Here is a 20,716-nt window from a genome sequence, read left to right as displayed (position 1 = left end):
GGTGAAACTTGCTTCTGCATTAACTGGTGTGTCGGTTGGTTACTGCAATAAGTAGGAAAGGAAAGGTAAAAACTCCTGTTAAAAATAGAAAACGTGAAAAACCTGTGCTAGGAAAATGGAATGAATTTGACAAAAATGTAATAAGATTGACTGTACATAATTATTTTTTCGAAATGAAATAACAACCTTAAAAAAATTGTTGGCTGTGATAAACTGTGACAAGAGTTTACCAAAGATTGGACGCACTAGTTTATATAAATTACTGTTGTCGATGAATTTTAAATTTATTAAAAGAAATAAAGTGTAATTGTTGATGGAGAGATCACAATTATTAAAAAAAAAAAAAAAATTATAGAAAAACTGGTAGAAATATATTTTATTTGGATGAGACGTGGGTAAATGAAGGCCACACCACTTCAAGAATTTGGTATGATACGACAGTTACATCGGAAAACAGCATTTCTGTCAGGATTAAGCAGGGGCCTGCAACCTCAAAAAATAAAGGAACGATTAATTGTGGTACATATTGGCAATGAAAATGGATTTTTAGAGGAGGGATTACTCGTTTTTGAATAAAAAAAATCTGGAGACTACCACGATGACATGAACGGAGATATTTTAGTAAGTGATTTGAAAAGGTATTGTCATTATTACCCGAAAATAGTATTGTTGTAACGGACAATGCTCCGTACCGTAGTGTAAAACTGGAAAATATTCCAAACAGTTAATAGAGGAAACAAGAAATTGCTTTATGGCTGCGATCAAATAAATCCAAATTGGAGAAAAAAATTTAAAAGCAGAGCTCCTTAAACGTGTAAATAAACAATCGTGACAAATTTAATAAATTTTTAATCGATGATTTGGCTGAAACGAAAGGTCATACGGTGTTAAGGTTCCCCGTTATCACTGTAACCTTAATGCAATTGAGTTAGTGTGAAGCCAAGTAAAAGGTTATATTGCCAGAAATAATAATACATATAAAATGAAAGACGTTAAAATCCTGCTTGAAAAAGGCGCGAACGAGCCATCAACTGATAAGTGGAAACGTGCGTGAACCATGTTACAAAAGAAGAAAGAAAATGTGAGACTTAGATAATTTTCTCGATGTTGTGATCAACGAACTAACAATTAATGTTAGAGATGATTCGTCGTGAACGCCAACTTCTGGGAGTGATTAAGAATCGGATATAACAGAGGGAATCCAGTATTTGTCGGACACTGACAGAAAATACGGTAATCAGTTTTCTTAATGTTTCGAAATGGTAAGGTTTTATTCAAGTTATGTATTTCACCTATTAAATTATTTTTGATAATATGGCAGTTATTGTTTGGGATATTATTGTTTTCGTAGGTTTTATTACATTAAATATTTTGTGAGAAATTAAAAAGTTAAAATTGTGTATAAAGTAAATATAAATTAAATAAATAATTATGGTTAAATACGTAATTAAAGATTATAATAGTAATTAGGATTATAATAATTATAATTAAATAAATAGTAAAGAGAGTATAGAAGTTTGTGAGAAATTACAAAAAATATGTAAGTTTATTATGTATTATTTTTTATGTATACTGTTCCACAGCGCTGTGTCGTTTGCAGTGTGTTTATGTGATATCTCCTTAGAATGAACAAGAGTACATACTTTACAGAATGATTTAAACACTAATGCAGTATTGCGCATTGTTGATCAGCTGTTGTTATTTTGTTGCCAACTTTGAAATAATAATTTTTTAAATAATTTATTGTACTTCTATTACTAATAAAAAAATCTTATCTAAGTAATTTTTATTTGTTTAATTTCATTTTGCAATTGTGAAATTTCCATTTTTTAAATAATTTTTTAACTGCAAGTTTTGACAGAAAATTCTGTTTTTACAAATTTTTCACATCTCCAAAAAGGAATTTGTTTTTTTTTTTACATTAAATAAGTACTTTTTTGACTAGTAATGTACAATTGCAAATAAAATTCTAATTTTTCTACAATTTTCTTTGTTTTATTCAACTTATCAAACACCATTGTTTTCAGAATTAAATTCTCTACAAGTTTATGTCAAACATAAAAACCAGGTTTTTACCCCAATTTTTTGGTTTTCACACCATATTTCTCAAAAACTGCTGCAGATATGGTTCTGGAACCTATTTCATTCAATTTTTCAGGTCAGAAACCATAAGAAATCTCTAATTCTGCCCCTTAATTAATGTCCTAAAAATTTCAGTATAACCTCATTTCACTGGGGTCATTGAAATCGAAGCGAAATCTTTTACTAGTTGTACCTTGTAAACGAAGCATTTTTTCACGAGTAGAATAAGTTATGAAAGTCCTGGGAGAACTTAGTGGTACGCTTTGTATAATAGCCAATTTTCTACTCTACGTATGAATAAAAAATTTTTATTAATTTTTTTGCTTTTGTCTGTAATTTTAATATGAATCATTCTTCTAATACATATTTAGATAAAAATTCTTAAATCTACAATTAACTTCACAGTGGAAGGTAAAGTAACATTTTACACACTAAACAGCATAAAAAATGAGATAATTATTTAAAATCATTAAAAATGATAAACAACTTGCCTTGAAATTACATGTTATTTGTTCAAAAAGATCTTTGGGGCTAATTAGCTGCAACTTCTTTAGCAGAATTATTGAGTTATTGACAATAATTCCATTAAAAACCCTTTGGAAAGATAATTCTCTTGTAATTTAAAAAGGAGTTATGTATTCCTTGGGTACCACTGTGCCTAATAGAGAGATAATAATATCAGATGTTGCACAGATTGTTTGCTAGGATAAAATGGTTTTTAACGTAATGTAAAATTCTGCACTAGACACTAAAATTATGAAAATAATTTTCAGTGGTGTGGTAGGTACACAGTGGGAAATTGTGTGGCACAAATTCAGATCATCCTTTGTGAACCGTTTAATAAAAACAGGACACATTCACACAATAAAATATTATTTTTATTAAGAGGAACTGCAAGCCTGAATTTACCTAAAAAAAATCTCAACCAAAAATTGGTAATTTAGCGCAGTCACTAACAGAATGAATGGACCTATGATCAGAGCTTCCTCCCCCTCCCCCCCCCCCAATTAAACTACAGAGATACCAAAGACACAGTAATTCAAAGAGTCTTTTATAACCTTAACACAAATTCAATTGGATATTGAGTAAAATTGCTCAGAAACTATCAGGCAGAAAAGGATAAAGGATAAGAGAAGACATGAATAAGAACAAAAGGAAAATTCACCCAAATAGGAATTAATAAATGATACAAACAACTCCAATCACAGAAGTATTTCTGGTCCCTTCTAGGCACAGGCATAAATTCTGTCCACATTCTCTCAATATATCGTTACTCTAGCTGGAAACCAACATATTACAATGTTTTGTTTCTTTTCCTCCAGTTACAAAAAACTACCTAACGGTTTTAAAAGATTTAGATAAATACACGAGCTTAAGGGAAATTATTTAATCGCCATCTCACCACTCTTGTTGGCAATATATTACATACTTGGCACTGCGTTGTTTTGTTTTTATATACTTTTATATTAAACTGATTGTAATAATAATTTTTATTTTTAATTATTGTAACAAAGTAATTATTATAATATGCCAAGACAAAAAAAAAGAGGTGAATTGTATTTAAGTTGGATGAATTTTGCATTCTTTCTTTTACATTGAGGAGGGTACTAAAGACTATATGATAAATCTTTAAAATAAATGTGTTTATTTATAGTGTTTATACAAAAAAGGAAGCATTAATAATTGTTAGGAGTATGGATCTTTACTAATTATTGCTGAGGTATAAAGTACCACATATAAATATTATATATTGGTCTATGTATGTTTTACACGATCATTTTTTCTCTTTCTTCTGTTATTTTTTTTCTAAACGGGCACACATATGTCCACATGTACATATATACATCGCACATATAAAAGAAGCAAAAGATATGTATTTTTTTGTAAAAGTGAGTAGTACAGATAAATGTTGTGACTTGCTCTTGAATGGCCAAAAACTGTTCACAAATGAAGTTCTTTTTAACAGAATACTGCTGTTTTATATTTGCCAAGAAGTGTATTAATTTTAAGTTCAAAATAGTGCCAACCAATATAATGGTCATCTTTCATTGTTGCAATTTGTTTAAGAGAATTAAATATAAAAAGAAACTACCTATTTTTTAAATTGCCTTTTTGAAATATTTAGATTTTTCTTATAACCTACATTTAGAGAAAAAAATAAAAACCACTTCATTTCTCTAATTTTCTCCATAAATATGTATCTTCCCACAATTACACTGCATATCATAACAGATATTATTGTGCTTCTTTAAAAAAGTGAGAAATACAGCAAGTGTGCTGCTACTGTTGTACTGTATAAAAATACATGATCCAGTAAGTTATATTTTTATTTACTGTAGTCAGTAAGTTATTAAAATCAATTGCAGTAATTTCCAATCAATATTAATATCAGATTATATTGTTTATTTTTTAGGCAGCCTGTATTGTACTATAAGATATACCTTAAATGAACATCATTAAGTGAGTTTCAAATTCTTAAATATTAATTAAATAAATATTTTATCCAAACTGATAAATTATACATTATGCAGACCACATACAGAATAAGTAAAAGTACTGACTCCTTAAACAAATTAAAATAGACTGGCCCTTAAGACAAAAAAAAATATTTTAGAACACAATAATAAAAATTATTTGAATACATATTTTTGGATGTTTAAAACAAAGTTGTCGAAATTTCAGTTTTTCTAAATTTATCAATAAAAGAAAGTACTTGGTTCTGCAAAAGACAATCCAATTTTATGTATTTTAAATACCTTAGTAATTTATTACAACGACGGAAACAGAATAAGGTCCTTTTTTGTTTGCTGAAGTACTGTGTTGTTCCTGGAAAATAGTATTATTTGATTAACAAAAGAAGATATTTTTTTTGAGAAATAAATGATTCTATTTATTTCTTTTCAATAAAAATTAAAAAAGTTTCAGAGATATGAATGTAACAACTTAAATCTGTAATTACTAAATATCGTTCAACATTTCTATTTATGGGTGCCAAATAATGATCTGAAAAAATGATTTCATTTTTCTATTCTGAAAAATGATTTCATTTTTGAAGGAGGCCCCCTATCATACATTACGTTAACATAGGAACATATATACGAATATATTATGCCTATATAGGAATTTATTTATTTTCTCTAAAAAAAAAGGTTGATGCTCAATTATAATTTTTTAGCGATGGCAACTTATGGCTTGTTATATCATGCTATATCAAAATAAAACTGAATTTGGTTAAGCAATTGTACCGTTTGTCAAGGTCGTTCGCTTCGTTTATTCATGGACGCAAATTCTACCAGTATGAAAAAGACAAGAACGAGAGTTATATATTCTAGTACTTCTTTCTAGAATAGTTATCTATGGGAAGCGTGATATCTTGAATTAAAAGGAAACCAGAAAATATAAGGTTTTATCGGATTTGTAAAAGTCTAAGTGAGCCAAGAAGAAAAAATATGCCTGTCTTAATTTTCGAAAACACGGAATATTCGTTGGCCTCGTGGCACACGAGACCAACAAATGTGTTCTTGCTGAAGTACCGGACTGGGCTTTTCCCGCTCTGCTGCAACCTAAACAAGAACAGATGGAGGACAGTATGACTATCTACTCAGATTCCTGGTGAGCCTATCAAACCAGTACCTGAAGGTAAAGCCTGAACGGAAGGTTTGTATCATTTAGAGGAGTTACGTTTCCATATTACTCCTATGCTTCCATAGTTATAATCTTGTCAGTCGGGTTACATGTCGTTCATACATAAACGACAAAAAAGAAATATTGTGGATAGTGAAAATGTAGAAAGCTATTTCACCTTATTTATATGGCGCTGACTAATTGGCGATGTGGATTAGTTTGAATCCATCTAGTTCTATTAAAATAGTACTTGCTACATTCAACGCGTATTCAAAAACTTACAAAACATTTGTATATTAAATTTTTACTAAACTTAATGTTTTATTTTAATTTAACAAACGCAGTATGTACCAAAATGCATTAATTGTAATGATGTCTGAATAATAAAAAATAAATAATTTTTTTTTAGCATATAAATAATACCCAGCCTAACCAGAATTAAAAACTAAAACTTTACAGTTGAACCTTTCCTATAGAAAGTTTCCTTCATGCTTTCCTTTAGTTAGAAGTTAAGTTATTAATTACTACCTAAGTTACCAGTACCCTACTTACATTAATATTCCCCAAATAGAAAATTCCCCAAATAGTGAAAAAGTGTTTTTTCTTTATTCAGTGCTTATCTTAGTAGTAATGAACAAAATTAATAAAAGGAACTAAAATAAGTACTAAATAATATGTATTGTGCCAATAATAAAATTAATATAAAATAAATATAATTTTTTTTTATTATTCAAATAATTCAGTACATTTTATTGCTTCAGAGGATGAGATGAAGTAGCAGTTTTGTAGCATGTGAAAATGCCATGCCTGATCGAGATCTGAACCCAGGACCTCAATATGAAATGCTGACAACTCACCACTCACCACGCCATAGAAGCCAGCTAATATAATAGCCAGTAAGCCAGTAATTAGACATAAGTTAGATTATGTTATTAACTTTCAATAACTAGTTTTTGCGGTATCCTGCATCTTCAATTGGTGTTAAATTCAATTTTTATAACATTAAAACTGATTATTTTTAAAAATTTGGCATGTTATTTCAGAAATCGTAATATTTTTCCATTGTCATAGTTTAAATAATATTGTAAAAGTACATGTACTTGCACCGCACAGCATTATTAAAAATAATAAGTTTTAATATTATAAAAATAGAATTTAATATTAACTAAAGATGCGGATACCATGAAAACTAGTTGTTGAAAATTACTGGTAATCTAACTAGCTTATCTATCTACTATGTTTGATGAATGGTAAGTTTATATTTTATATAATATTATACATATATATATATTCCATAACATAGCATGCATAAGTAAAACATAATTATTACTTTTTTACAAATGACAAATGTATATTTGTTTGAAGACTAAAACATTAAACTATTATGGTATTATATTCTTGGATATCAATTTACACAAATATTATATGAAAAAAGTTTAGCTGTAGCAAAGTAAGTGAAATAAATACAGCCTTCAGCTGGAAACAATAACTCAATTTCTCATGCTACATGCACATCAGTGAACTACACAAAATAAATTCAGTTTACAATCAGTATTAAAATTGACTTCAATGATTTTTTTAAAATCAGGTAGCATTATTAATTATAATTTACCAGTTACTTTTGTCCATGTGAAGGACCAGTTTCATTACTTAAACAATGATTCATTGCTTATAATTTTTTTTTTCAGTTACCTACTTTTATAGTAAATTACTGCACAAAACTTTCTAAACCCTTTTATTATCAGATGAAAAATTTAAATTATAACTTTACCATTCTTTAAACATACTACACACAAGAAATTGGAAAAACTCAAATTGTTGCATAAAACACATTGTTGAACCTAATATAAATGTTTAACCCACCGGGTTGGTCTAGTGGTTAACGCGTCTTCCCAAATCAGCTGATTTGGAAGTCAAGAGTTACAGCGTTCAAGTCCTAGTAAAGCCAGTTATTTTTACACGAATTTGAATACTAGATCGTGGATACTGGTGTTCTTTGGTGGTTGGGTTTCAATTAACCACATATCTCAGGAATGGTCGAACTGAGAATGTACAAGACTAACACTTTATTTACACTCATACATATCATCCTCATTCATCCTCTGAAGAATTATATAAACGGTAGTTACCGGAGGCTAAACAGGAAAAAGAAAAAAGAAAGAAAAGAAAATAATGTCAGTTATTAACTGACATTAATAAACTTATTTTCTTGGTTTAAGTTGAAAAAATAAATTTATGTATTATGTACATTTTTAATTCTCTATATTTTTTTTCTGATAACATAAAGAATATGCCAGTTAGACTTCATGTTATATAAACATAGGCTCAGTTAATTTAAAACTTCAATTTTTTTATGTTTCTTATGAGGTTTATAATGGGCCTGTACTTGGTTCTATTGTAATGTCATTGGCCAATGATCCACAGATATGTGCACACACAGCCATAAATAGCTTGCATTTGTCTGCTATAAAAACAAGACAAGACAAGGTGGCTAAAACCAGAAACAGTGCCAAGTTTTACTCTGCTCCACTTGTTCTTCGCCATTTTAATTGTAGAGAAGAAACAACACTGCTTGTAGCTCACACTGTGAACTGTTAATTAAGTAACACTTAATGTTACACATTTGTAGCAAAGAGTAAAAAAAATTAAAATGGGTGTACATACTTGTATAACTATAATTTGACTTTAACATTTGTCTTTATAGCAGTTTAATGACAGTTTAACTTACTTTAAAAAGTTAGAATGTATTAACCAATTTTTTAAATAATTAAAATAATATAACGTAACATTTTAATTTTTTTTAAATGGCCTGCTGAATGTTGTTGCTTATACAAGTTTTCTTTATTATCTTTGTTGTTGGAATTGTATTATCTTTGTTTTATGTCTGCTATAGTTATTAACTAATAACCATAACACCTAATTATTTTACACCAACGTTTAACTAATAGATGCCAACAGCATGCAGTTCCTAATAAACAAAAACAATCAGAATTATTGTTTATAATTCAATAACCTATGAGAATGGTTTATTAAAGGTGGTTTTAATGACTGTTAACCTTTTATTCTTTGGGATGCTACTCACAAAGGTATTCCAGATATTTTGGGAACCATAACCTGGAATAGTTGTTAAGAGGGACATAGCTGATCAACTTATTTATTAACCTTTTTATTTTTATTCCAAGTTGCTTTGTGAACATCAGACCTTACTCATTTTGCCAATGAACCTTACTGAAAAGTCTTCACAACAAAACTGAATGAACAAAGAGAAAATAAAAAGAAAACACCAAACTGAATTATTGATTATGGAAGGTTTAGATAATGCCAAAATAATTTTACTGTATTTACAATGTAATTGCTGCTGCTGAGAATACCAAACTGTATTTGGTATCCATATAAATGATTGTACTTTCACCATACTCCCATGCTTAATTAAAATTTTTTTAAACTACATTATTTACAATAAATATGTATCAAAATTAATGTTTAAAAAGTAATATGACTAAGACCATCTGTTAGGTATGACAATGACTAAGGGATAACTACCCTAGTTGGCTCTTTCCCATAGCTGTACTGGTCACAATTTTGAAACAGAGAACTTTAAGACAAAATCTATATACATTTTTCATTCCAACTAATGGCAAGGAACTCCACTACAAAATAATAAGAAAATGCATTTGGCTGTAAAAGCATCACCAACTCGTTGATGAAATACTTTACTGAAAGACTGAGTTAAAACAAGACATTTTTTTGCTAAGAAACTATTTTCTTTCTTGAGATAGTGACTACTAAATTCATTAGCCAAAAATCTTGATTATATTTCTTGATATAACAAAAACAAAACACTTTAAAAATATTAATATCTAAATTTTTGAACTATTCTCCTAGAGAATCATTCTAATCTAATTATGCACCTATTTTCATCATATTAAAACTATTAAAAAATGTTCAATGGTAACATCACAGCTAAACGAGCTGCATAAGGTCATCATCCATCAGTTATATAAACATAAAATTACAATTTTTTTTTTATTTTCCTCTTCCATACAAAATTCTGTTAAATTTTATAAAAACACTTCTCCACAAGTTCTTACATAATATTAAATTAAAGAATAAAATTAAAAAGAAGAGAGTAGAGAAATACTTTTGTAAAAAGGTTTATTTAATTAAAGATTTCCAACTGTTTATTATTTAATAAAAAAGAAGTGTTGCATAGGTATTTTTATTTTTTAATTTGTTAAATCTATAAAAATTTTCTATAAGTTTGCTTTCTGAAAGTGTATATCAGGGATGGCCAACAAGTCGACCGCAAAGGCTTTAAAAGTAGCCCGCGAAGCCAAAGTTGAACAATTTGTTCTAACTTATCCTGATAAGATAAACAATGTAGTAATACTGAACGCGCTCTGTCGGCGCTAGTTGGTAGCTGTGTGGCCGTGTGTCTCAACTTGCTTTTTCTCTGTAGCGAACATAGACAGGGCGCATATCAGTATCAGTGTGTGTTTGAGAGTTAGATAGTAAAGTGACAGCCAGTGAAGTGACAGTCAGTGATAGCGAACAGAAGTAAGTATGCTAGTTATTGTTTTAAATATTCCGTAATAATATCTTTAGTAGGTAAATTCTAAAATAATATTTAACCCTATTATTTTAGAATGAATAATCCAAGTACAAGCAGGAAAAAACGTATCATTATCACAGTGAATGGGAAGAAGATTATTTCTTTACTATGATGAAAGATAAATGTATCTGTTTTATTTGCAATGCAACAGTAGCTTTGTCTAAGAAAGAAAACGTTAAAAGACATTATCTAACAAATCATAAAAATTACGAAGAAGATTATCCACGTGGCACTGCGTTAAGAAAAACAAAAGTGCAACAACTGAAGGCACAAATAACTGCACAACAAAATAGTTTTTTAAAATACAATACAAATTCGAAGACAGCTACGATTGCTTCATTCAAAGTTGCTGAAACTTTGATTAAACACAACAAACCGTTTCAAGATGGGGAAATATGGAAAGAGGCATTCATTAAAGCTGGAGAAGAATTGTTTCAGAATTTTAAAAATAAATCTGAAATAATGACATTAATCAAAAATATGTCGTTATCGCGAAATACAGTTATACAGAAGGAATGAGCCGAAATCTTGAAGACATTTTACATGAAAACATTAATAAATGCGTTGTATTATCACTGCAGTTTGACGAATCTACGGACTATATCGGTACTGCACAATTATGTGTTTTTATTCGAATGGTTTTCGATGATATGTTGGTTACAGAAGAATTATTAACTATTATTCCGATGCATGATCGCACAAGAGGTCAAGATATCTTTGATTTATTTAAAAATTATATTGCACGAACAAATTTTCCAATCTGCAAGTTGGTATCAATAACCACTGACGGGGCTCCAGCAATGATTGGCAACAAAAGTGGCTTCGTTGCTTTGTGTAAAGGTGATGATGACATTCCAAATTTTATTGATTATCATTGTATCATACATACTCAAATATTATGTTCAAAAGTGTTAAAATTCAATCATGTTATGGATGTTGCGTTTAAAATTGTAAATTCCATAAGATCTAAAAGTTTGTCACGTTGTCAGTTTCGCGCTTTGCTGAATGAATGCGGTGAAGAACACAATGAACTGTTACTTCATACTGATGTAAGATGGTTAAGTCATGCTACATTTTTAGCAAGATTTAGAGAACTTCTGAAACAAATAACCTCATATTTACAATCTAAAGGTGATTCATATCCGCAATTAAATGATCAAGAATGGCTTCTCGATCTTGCTTTTTTCTGTGATGTTACTGAAAAATTAAACCAATTAAATCAGCAACTACAGGGTAAAGGTAAAACAATAATACATATGATTAGCATTTTGAAGTCATTTAAGGAAAAATTAAATATGCTTGCAATGCAACTAAAGCGTCGTGATTTAAAACACTATCAAAATCTGGCAGATGAATCTAAAAATAACAAGACTGTTGCTTACGACAAATATGCTGATGTTATTGGAATGCTTCTAAATGAATTTGATAGAAGATTTCTCAAACTAAGTGAACTTGAAGATATTGCCTGTTTTTTATCTTACCCATTTAATGACATCGACGTTGAAAGTCTTGCACAGAAACTTCAAAATTTTCTTAATACTACAAATATAGCAGAATTAGAAGAAGAAACTAAATATTAAATGCGATATAAATCTAAAATCAATGGTTTCAGATAGCAATTTTTGGAAACTAATAGCAAAGATAAATATCCAAATATTTGGACAATTGTTGCTCGTTTCAATGCCTTCTTTGGCTCCACATATTTATGTGAATCCGCATTTTCTTATATGAATGCGATCAAAACAAAACAGCGATCGCAAAAAACGAATCTACATTTAGTCATGCTTAAGAATTGCTTTAAGTTCATATGAGCCAAATTTTGAGAAACTTGCTGCTCTTATGCAATGCCAAGTTTCATCCAAATAAAAATTTTATGCTTAAAATTTGTTTTGTTCGTATTTATTTCTTAACATTGTATTTTTTAAAATTTTAATAAATATTGTTTGAATTCATAAAATAAAAAATATATCGTAGGCTTAGATTGCAAACCTGCTAACTCATATTCAGCATATTTTGCACAACTTTCTTAAAACGCATAAATGTTTTGCATGTCACGTGATTTCAATTAAATAGGTGCATAATAGCGGTGTTTCATAGCCAATGTAAGGTGTTTTTCTCTTTCTAATAGTGTGAAAATGTAATTTTTGACCAAAAGTGGAAGTTTGCAATTTAAATAGGCGATATAATGACTTCTTTAATTATCTTCTAAAATCTTAAAATTATTTGCCCGTGTCCATAGTCGACCGCAGACTATATTTTATGGAAAAAGTAGCTCCTAAAAGCTAAATGTTTGGCCACACCTGGTGTATATGATCAGACCATGAACTATAGTAAAATTTATTGTCCACTTTGATTGTTGATGAAGATATTTCTTCATATGTATGTTCGTGGTTAAAATGAATGTTTTTTCTTTTAATTTTAATAAAACAGTATAAATCAATTTTGTGAACTTTATCAGTGGTAAACTTGTTACTGTCATTGGAGCTTCAATTACTGTCACGAAGAAAGGTCATGTACTTACATGACCTTTCTTTTCAATCACAATCAAAATGTTTTTCAATCTTTTCTTTTCAATCAAAATCTTTTCAATCACTTGATTGAAAACATTTTGATTTAATAAAATACCATTCATTTAAAGTGAATTTGGTCCATTTTCTCATTAATGATTAGTTTTGTACAAGTATTGTGTTATTTATTTTTTCTTATCCTTGTTCAAATTTTTTCCTGTTTAGCCTCCGGGAATCACCATCAGGTATTACTTCAGAGGATAATGTGTATGAGTGTAAGTGAAGTGTAGTCATGTACAGTCTCAGGTCGACCATTTCTGAGATGTGTGGTGGTGAAACCCAACCACCAAAGAACACTGGAATCCATGATCTGGTATTCAAATTCATATAAAAGTAACTGCCTTTACTAGGATTTGAACGATGGAACTCTCAACTTCAAAATCAGCTGATTTGCAAAGACATGTTCAGCACTAGATCAAACCAGTGGGTTTAGTTCAAATTTTGGATTTTATTAATGGGTCATGAATTTAGTTTTTATAGTTATGTTAGACGCAGTAAGCAAGTGGATACAGTAACCTGACGAGACGCCAGTCATTTCTAAAAATGGCATAGCCATTTCCAATTTTACTAAGGAATTTACAGAATGAAGTGGATTCCCATTGTCTTCTTAACTAAGCAAAACATTTTTCTGCGTATCAGCATGCCAGCTCACTGAAATGCTGTCAGTCATTTTAGGGATTAATCATTATAGGTATGATCGTTATATCATTATAGAGAGTGATTTTTTAATCCTGTTATGCAACTGTTAATGTCTGGTAATTTTTTTCTAAGAAAGGAAAATTTTGTTTTGTGACACGAAGTTGGTAGCGCTATTCAACCGGTGTGGATACGGCAGTGTCAGTTGACTCCTTGAGCTGTATAAACCCTTGTGCAGTTTCCGGTCGTGTTACGAACAGAATGCCTTTTGTGTCTTGAACAAAACAAGACATTCTTTTGAATGACTTTTGTTTTCATTCTTGAACAATATTTTGCTACGAAATCGTACGCGAGTGTAAAAGAATCATTTCAAATTAAATTCGTTGGTGTTCCTCCTCCAGAAAAAATGTTAATTTCTAGACTAGCAAATCGATTTCGAGAAGGTAGTGTTTGCGACAGAAAACGTAGTGGTCGACCAGCTCGCTTGACAGATGACGTTTTAGAGAATGTGAAAACAAGATTGCTCAATTCTCCACGGAAAAGTTTACGAAAACTTTCCACGTAAGTCGGTTTGTCATATTTGAGTGTTCAGAAAGCCTCTAAAAAACTGAAATTGTATCCGTATCGCGTACGATTAGTCCAAGAGCTTCAGCCTTCAGATTTAAACAAGCGATTGCAATATTGCCTTCGGTTTTGGTCTCTTGTAAACGATAATGGAATCGAATTTTTAAACACAGTGTTCTTTAGTGATGAAGCTTGGATCCATCTCGATGGTTATGTGAGCAGTCAAAGCTGTCGAATTTGGGCGGTTGAAAATCCTAACGCTTTACAAGACAAATCTTTGCATCCTGAAAAAATTGGTGTGTGGTGTGCGATATCTCGTCATCGTATAGTCGGACCCATATGCTTCGAACAGACAGTAAATGGTGAAGTATACAGGAATATTGTGCGCCAATTTGTGTCCCTCCTGGAACCTCAAGAACGGTAGTGCTGGTTTCAGCAAGACGGCGCTACATGCTACACGTCTCGAGAAACCGTGGATTTTCTGCAAGAGTTCTTTGATAATCGAATAATAAGCAAGGGCTTATGGCCTCCAAGGTCCCCAGACCTCACATATCCTGACTACTTTTTGTGGGGCTATATTAAGTCCGAGGCCTTCAACAACAATCCTCACACTACTGATGAACTTAAAGTCAATATTACAGACTCAATCATGAATATTTCCAATGCAACTCTTAAAAAGATTTCTGCTAATATGCTGAAAAGAGTCCGTGCGTGTATAACTGCAAGGGGTGGCATTTTGAGCATATTCTATAACAATTATGTAAGTAATAGCTTTTTATTAAATCTCTTTTGTAAGTAACAATTACATTTTTTTTATTCTACCTAAATTTCACTTTTTAAATTACATTTAAAATTGGGTAACAGGGCTAAAAATCACTTTGTAGTATGATGATTATAGGGACTGACATCATTATACTCTTAGAGAAAAGCAACCATGACTAATGTTACTTGGGCCTCAGGTTATTTATTTGTGTCATAGCCATATGAAAGATTTAGGTAAGGGTAAATCAACAAATTAATCTGCTACTTCATGTGGAAAATATGTACAGACTCTCTGATCATTGAGAAAAACATTTTATTTACGAATAAGAAGTTTTTTCAAACCAAAGCTCTACATATTTTTGATTATTTTTTATCCATTTAAACAAACCATAATATTTTATATTATGTTACAGAAGTATAATTTTTCATTTAGAATGAAGGGGTTTATAACAGAAAACAATATCCAAAAGTTGGAAGTAGTTTTTATGACATTATTTCTACTGAAAATAATTTATTTTCCTTGAGATTAACATTAATGAATCTAATAAACTAATATTAATAATAAATACATCAAATATATGAGAAATGTACACATTAAATCAGTGTAAAATTAAAATACCTTCAGAAGTATTTCATTAAAGCCCTTTAATTTAATCCGTCTACTACTAAGTAAATATGAGTATAATATCCAGAAATCAATATTTTAATGTTAAGAAATTGTAACCTTTACTGTTCTATAACTTAAAATAACAATATGAATAATAAAATAAACTTAAAGAAATAATTAGTAAACTTTAAAATAAAATAGTAAAATATTAAATTAAATACTAAATATTAGTAAACTTTAGAAATATTATAAAATTCTTAAAAATATTGTTTTTTAATTCTTTGAATTTTGAGTCAAAGTTAAGAGTTAATAAGTTTTTGGTATTTATATCTAATATAATACTATTTTCGAAACATTAAAATTTAAGGAAGAATTTTAAATAAAATTTTAACTTGGTGCATATTTTAAAGTTGGTTTCTTTTAAAAAGTTCTATTTTATTTCAAATTTGTTAGTTTTATTTTTATATAAGATATTACAATTACAGGCTTAGAAAATCTTTTTTATGAAAAAAAGAATCTATTTTTATAAAATGAAATGCAAAAAAAATATATCTTGATAAAAGAAATGAAAAATAAAACAGAAAAACAAGAGATTAGTATTTAGCATGAGCTAAGACTATCCAGAATACAGGAGAATGTGAATTATTTTTAATGTTAATTTTTCAACTAAATTATTTTTTAATTTGCTACCTATCATATTTTTAGAACACGTAATTATTTTTTTTGTTTAAATGTTTTTCATTTAAAACAGTCTGAATTTAGCTGATAATAATCTAAATTTTTTTTTTAACTACAGTTTATAAATTTACTATTTAATTGAAAAAATAAATTATTATTTACTTTATATTACATTGCTATTGTTTACTTTAAATTGTTTATATTATTGTGCTTTTTATATTAAGTACGTTAACATGAGTTATTTTTTGGTCAGTATTAAAGTAAGAGTTTTTTGCTTTTACTTATTAACTTTTGCAGATTAATTTGATTATTAATAAATGTTTTGGTATTATACTGTTACAGTATTTCTTTTTTCTTAAAAAAAATAATAATCTAAATATTCTGAATGATGTGCTTTCAAAAGATCTCTTTGGAGGTAGTGTTCAGATTACATCCAGTATTTCTTTACTTGTATCTTGAATAATATATCAGTTTTTTGTTATGTTTGTTCATTTAATTTTTTTTATTCCTTTTTACTTCCTTGTATGAAGAAAAGGATGTAATGTGATTGTGTTAAATTTCAGATTTCAACAGAAATATCTATTTTGACTAGTTTCGGCATGAGGTCTGTATGTATGTATATACATACGTATCTTGCATAACTCAAAAATGATTAGCTGTAGAATGTTAAAATTTTGGATTTTGGACCATTGTAACATTTAATTGTGCACCTCCCCTTTTGATTCCAATCGACTGGACCAAAAGTTCCAAAAAAGCCCAAAATTCAAAAAATTTGGATTTTGGACTTTTTCTTAACTGCAGTAACAAGTTCTCATTGAGAGCTTTTTAACGATATATCATAAGTAGTACTTATTTTCATTGGTTCCAGAATTATAGTCGAATAAAATTTTAGTTAATGAAATATTTAGTCTTACTAGGGGAAGGCACATTGGTTCGAATCCAACTTCATTTCCTCCTTTTTTTTAATAATTTTTAAAAAAATTTAAATATATTGATTTATTAATAATTATTAACCTGTGATTATAAAAACGTTTTTACAATAAATAATGATTCAATAACAAAAAAAATTTAAAAAAAGAAAATTTTATTAAAGAATTGGAAGATCGTATTTTACTTTCAAATGAAATAAATGCAGCAAAAAATGTGTATATAAATTTAATAGGCATACAAGGAAGTCATGTGGTGTCCATATCAGATTTCTTTAAATTTTGTTCTAGTCTCACAGCACCACGCATGAGCTTGCAATAATGATTTTGTTTTCTGATGTTGCTTCTTTTTCTTTTCTTCCCAATATTTACTATTTTCTCATTCTAGGTGCAAAGTGCTTTCGTCCTGCTTTCTTTCCTTCTTCATTCCATTTTAAATTTGGATCTTTTTCTCTTCAACCTGAGAGTCCGTAATTTCTTTTACCACATCTCTATAACCGCTCCTTTTTCCTACAATTTCAATTTTGATACTTTCCTTTTCCATGTCTTCCTAAACTTCTTTAAACCAGTTTATTGTCATTTTCTGTTTTTCAGAATAGTCCACTAGTCTATCTCTAGTCAAAATAAATTACTTTCTTCACTAATCCATCTTTATTCTTTCTTTAAATGTGGCCGAAGAGCATTAACCTTCTTTTCTTGAATGTTGTTTATATTCTTTAAATTTTCTCGTTTAAATCTTTATTGCTTTTTAATTATGTTCTCCATTTACTCTAACTGGTCCTAAAATCTTCCTCAAAATTCCTTTTTTTCTTTTCAATCAACTCTATTACCAACTTCTTTCTTATAATGACTTATCTTGGCAATGATGGATAATGCTTTCTTATTATACGTAGTATGGGAGATCTGATAAGCAGTTTCTACTTTTCTTGGTCTTTCCTTTAGAGATGTGGTAGGTATTCAGTTGATGTTAACCATTCTTCAAGACATTTAAATTTATTAACTTTTCTAATTTTTACTTTCCCATCTAGCACTATAGCAGAGCTATAGCTTTAGGGGAAAGTATTATAATCTCTCCAATTTGCGTATATGTGGTTTTCACTGGATCTTGATGTTTTGACATCTAAGAAACCCAGTTGCACAGTAAGGTCATCATCTTGAGATTTTGCCTAATAAGGTCTTATTTTTCTTAGGCACATTTGTTAACAATTAAAAAATAATATTTGAAAAAAAAAATTGTAAAGTCGCACCCCTTCCCCAAAAAATTCTCTAAAAAACTAGCGGCTAAGTGGATTTACTGCATCAATAGTACCTTCTCTCACCACAAGGAGCGCTAGTGTAGCACTGATATACAGCTGTTGTCTGCTATGTTGTGACGTCGCAGGTGAGCAGTAGAATTAAATAAATAATAATATTTAAAGAGTAAAAAATATTTGAAGTGCCACTAGTACCGCCTCATCCACATGAATGAAATAAGGTATGCGCATGCACTTTAGTTAAAATCATTGAATTAATTAAACAAAAAATATTATATTAAAATAAAATGATAAATATTTTAATTAAGTTGTGTATGCCTGTGTGTGTAAGCTGTATATCAGAAAAAAGCCGCGTGATGGGAAAGTCCTATAACACTTTTGTCAGCATTTTTCATCTCCCTGATTTTTAGATGAGGAAGATTTTTTGATCTCCCTCATCTTTTGTATCTTTTATCATAACTTCTGTCTTTTCAATCTACATCTGTTATCCGACTAAATATTTCCAGCAACATTTCTATTCATTGTTACAGGCATAAAAAATATCTAATCGTAACGTTTTTTTTGTTGTCAGAATCTGTTAAATCTCTTTAATATACTTTAATTTTTTTCACAAGAGGGTAGCATAAGACTATGAAGGGAGGCAATCAGATACCAACATATTTTCGCGGAGCGCTAATCAAGCACGGATTATTGTGATGGGAGAAGTTTTGAAGGTTTTACTTGTTATATTTTAATGCATTATTTAAATTTTGTTTTACTTTTCCCAAACAAGTTTATTAGAAATAACTACTAGAACACTAAGGACTACCTGAAGTGTGACTTTTTTCCTTGCTGTTTTTTCTAATCAATTTTCTTGAAGTTTAGCATAAGAACAATTCAAATATCAACATTTATACTATTATATAAAGAGGAAGAGGGCTTTTGTTTAATTGAGGTAAACAAAAAAACTACTTGATCAGTTGCAACCATATTTTTATCCATGTTTCTTGGCATAACTGAAAAGGATTTTAGATATATTTAATTTTGAAAAAAGAATGTGCATATTTATATATGTAGTAGTAGTAGTAGAGATTTGCCGGTTAAAACACTAACTTTAATGAATTGAATTAATGAACTGTGAACTGTTAGTCTCTATCACTTGTGAGCTGGGTTTGAACTGAATGATTAGAATCAATCAAATGAATAATATTACAAAAATAATAGAATTAAATTTATGTTATATAAAATAATATTAAATAAATTTAGAAAATTTCTTTTTAACAATAATGGGCTTCCCATGTGAAGCTGAAGTAATGAGGTATGCGAGCACCTGGTGGGAGGCTAGATCAATCATCACCATCAATTGTTAACAAACAGGGTGCTCTGGGTGCTGTTTTAGGAGGTGCAATATGATGCTTTTGTAATATCTCTACAAACAATCATCTGATTTTAAAAATTCAAACGGGGCTGATGATTGAAATTTGATGTTTTGAAATTGTGAAGCTAAATTTTGCATGCATCAGGTACACTCTCCATCTAACAGATCAGTTATTCGTAAATGTTATCTAAAAATGAAAAATGATTTAAATGAAAGATCATTTATTAAAACGTCTAAATAATAAATAATCTGCTATGGTGCTGCACTTCTCATTCGAGCCGCTAAGTGATGAGCCACAAAATTTTCATTCTCCTTTCTTACAGAAAGCCGCTCCCAAGATAACTTTTGTAGAAATAGTTTCAATAGAGGTATTACTGAAATTGAAGACAACATATCATGAGTAATCAACGCTAAGCAAAAACTACTGAAGATAAAATTGATAAAAATTTGTATACATGTTCTTCTTACAGTGTAACTGCACACTAAGAAAGGATTTTTTGAAATTCCAAGTTTAATGGTGTAAAATGGAGTAACAGTGAAATTTACTATATATTTTTTTTAATTTCTCTGTAACAAATGAAGAAATCAACCTGATTTTTGGTAAATGTAATCTTCATATGAATAAATGAGTTTTTAGATTTTTAAATTCAACCTGGAAAGGGGGTGAAGAAAAGTAAAAAAGTTTTGAAAAGTGATTGTAAATTTTCTCAATCCCGACTATACTAAACCAGATATTCAGTAGATTTGGGCTTGCAAATACTCTTCAAATAAATATTTAAAAACCATATTCAGGTTTTTTTAAATTTTGATTTTTTTTTTAAGCGGTGCGAAGGTATTCGGCACTGTGGCTTAACCAACACAGCCGCTGCCACCATTACTGAATGTGACTGGTTGCACCTACCTCCAGTTACTTGATTACTAAACATAAAATAAAAAGATTGACCACTATTGGAAACGCAAGTAACCATATAACGCAGGTGAAGCTGCGGCGGAGAACTAGTCATTTTTATAAAAATGCTTTACATCATTATCCTTAAACAATTCGACA

At 29.5% G+C, this 20,716-nt stretch overlaps 2 protein-coding genes across 7 annotated transcripts in view; one reads left to right on the top strand and one right to left on the bottom strand.

The window, feature by feature from the left end:
- Positions 1-20,716, bottom strand: part of LOC142319510 (uncharacterized) — a 341,658-nt gene that overhangs the window by 261,276 nt on the left and 59,666 nt on the right. The window lies entirely within an intron of this gene.
- On the top strand, positions 10,834-11,898 carry LOC142317540 (general transcription factor II-I repeat domain-containing protein 2-like). The gene has a single exon (XM_075354099.1). It carries the CDS (start codon positions 10,834-10,836, stop codon positions 11,896-11,898), a length of 1,065 nt encoding a protein of 354 aa, XP_075210214.1.

Source organism: Lycorma delicatula, chromosome 1 (genome assembly GCF_047948215.1).
Source record: "Lycorma delicatula isolate Av1 chromosome 1, ASM4794821v1, whole genome shotgun sequence".
Lineage (NCBI taxonomy): Eukaryota > Metazoa > Arthropoda > Insecta > Hemiptera > Fulgoridae > Lycorma > Lycorma delicatula.
The sequence above is the reverse complement of the archived record's forward strand: the minus strand, read 5'-3'. Positions and strand labels throughout refer to the sequence as shown.

Excerpts from the sequence above, each read along its gene's own strand:
- LOC142317540 (XM_075354099.1), top strand. The coding sequence starts at position 10,834 with ATGAGCCGAAATCTTGAAGACATTTTACATGAAAACATTAATAAATGC.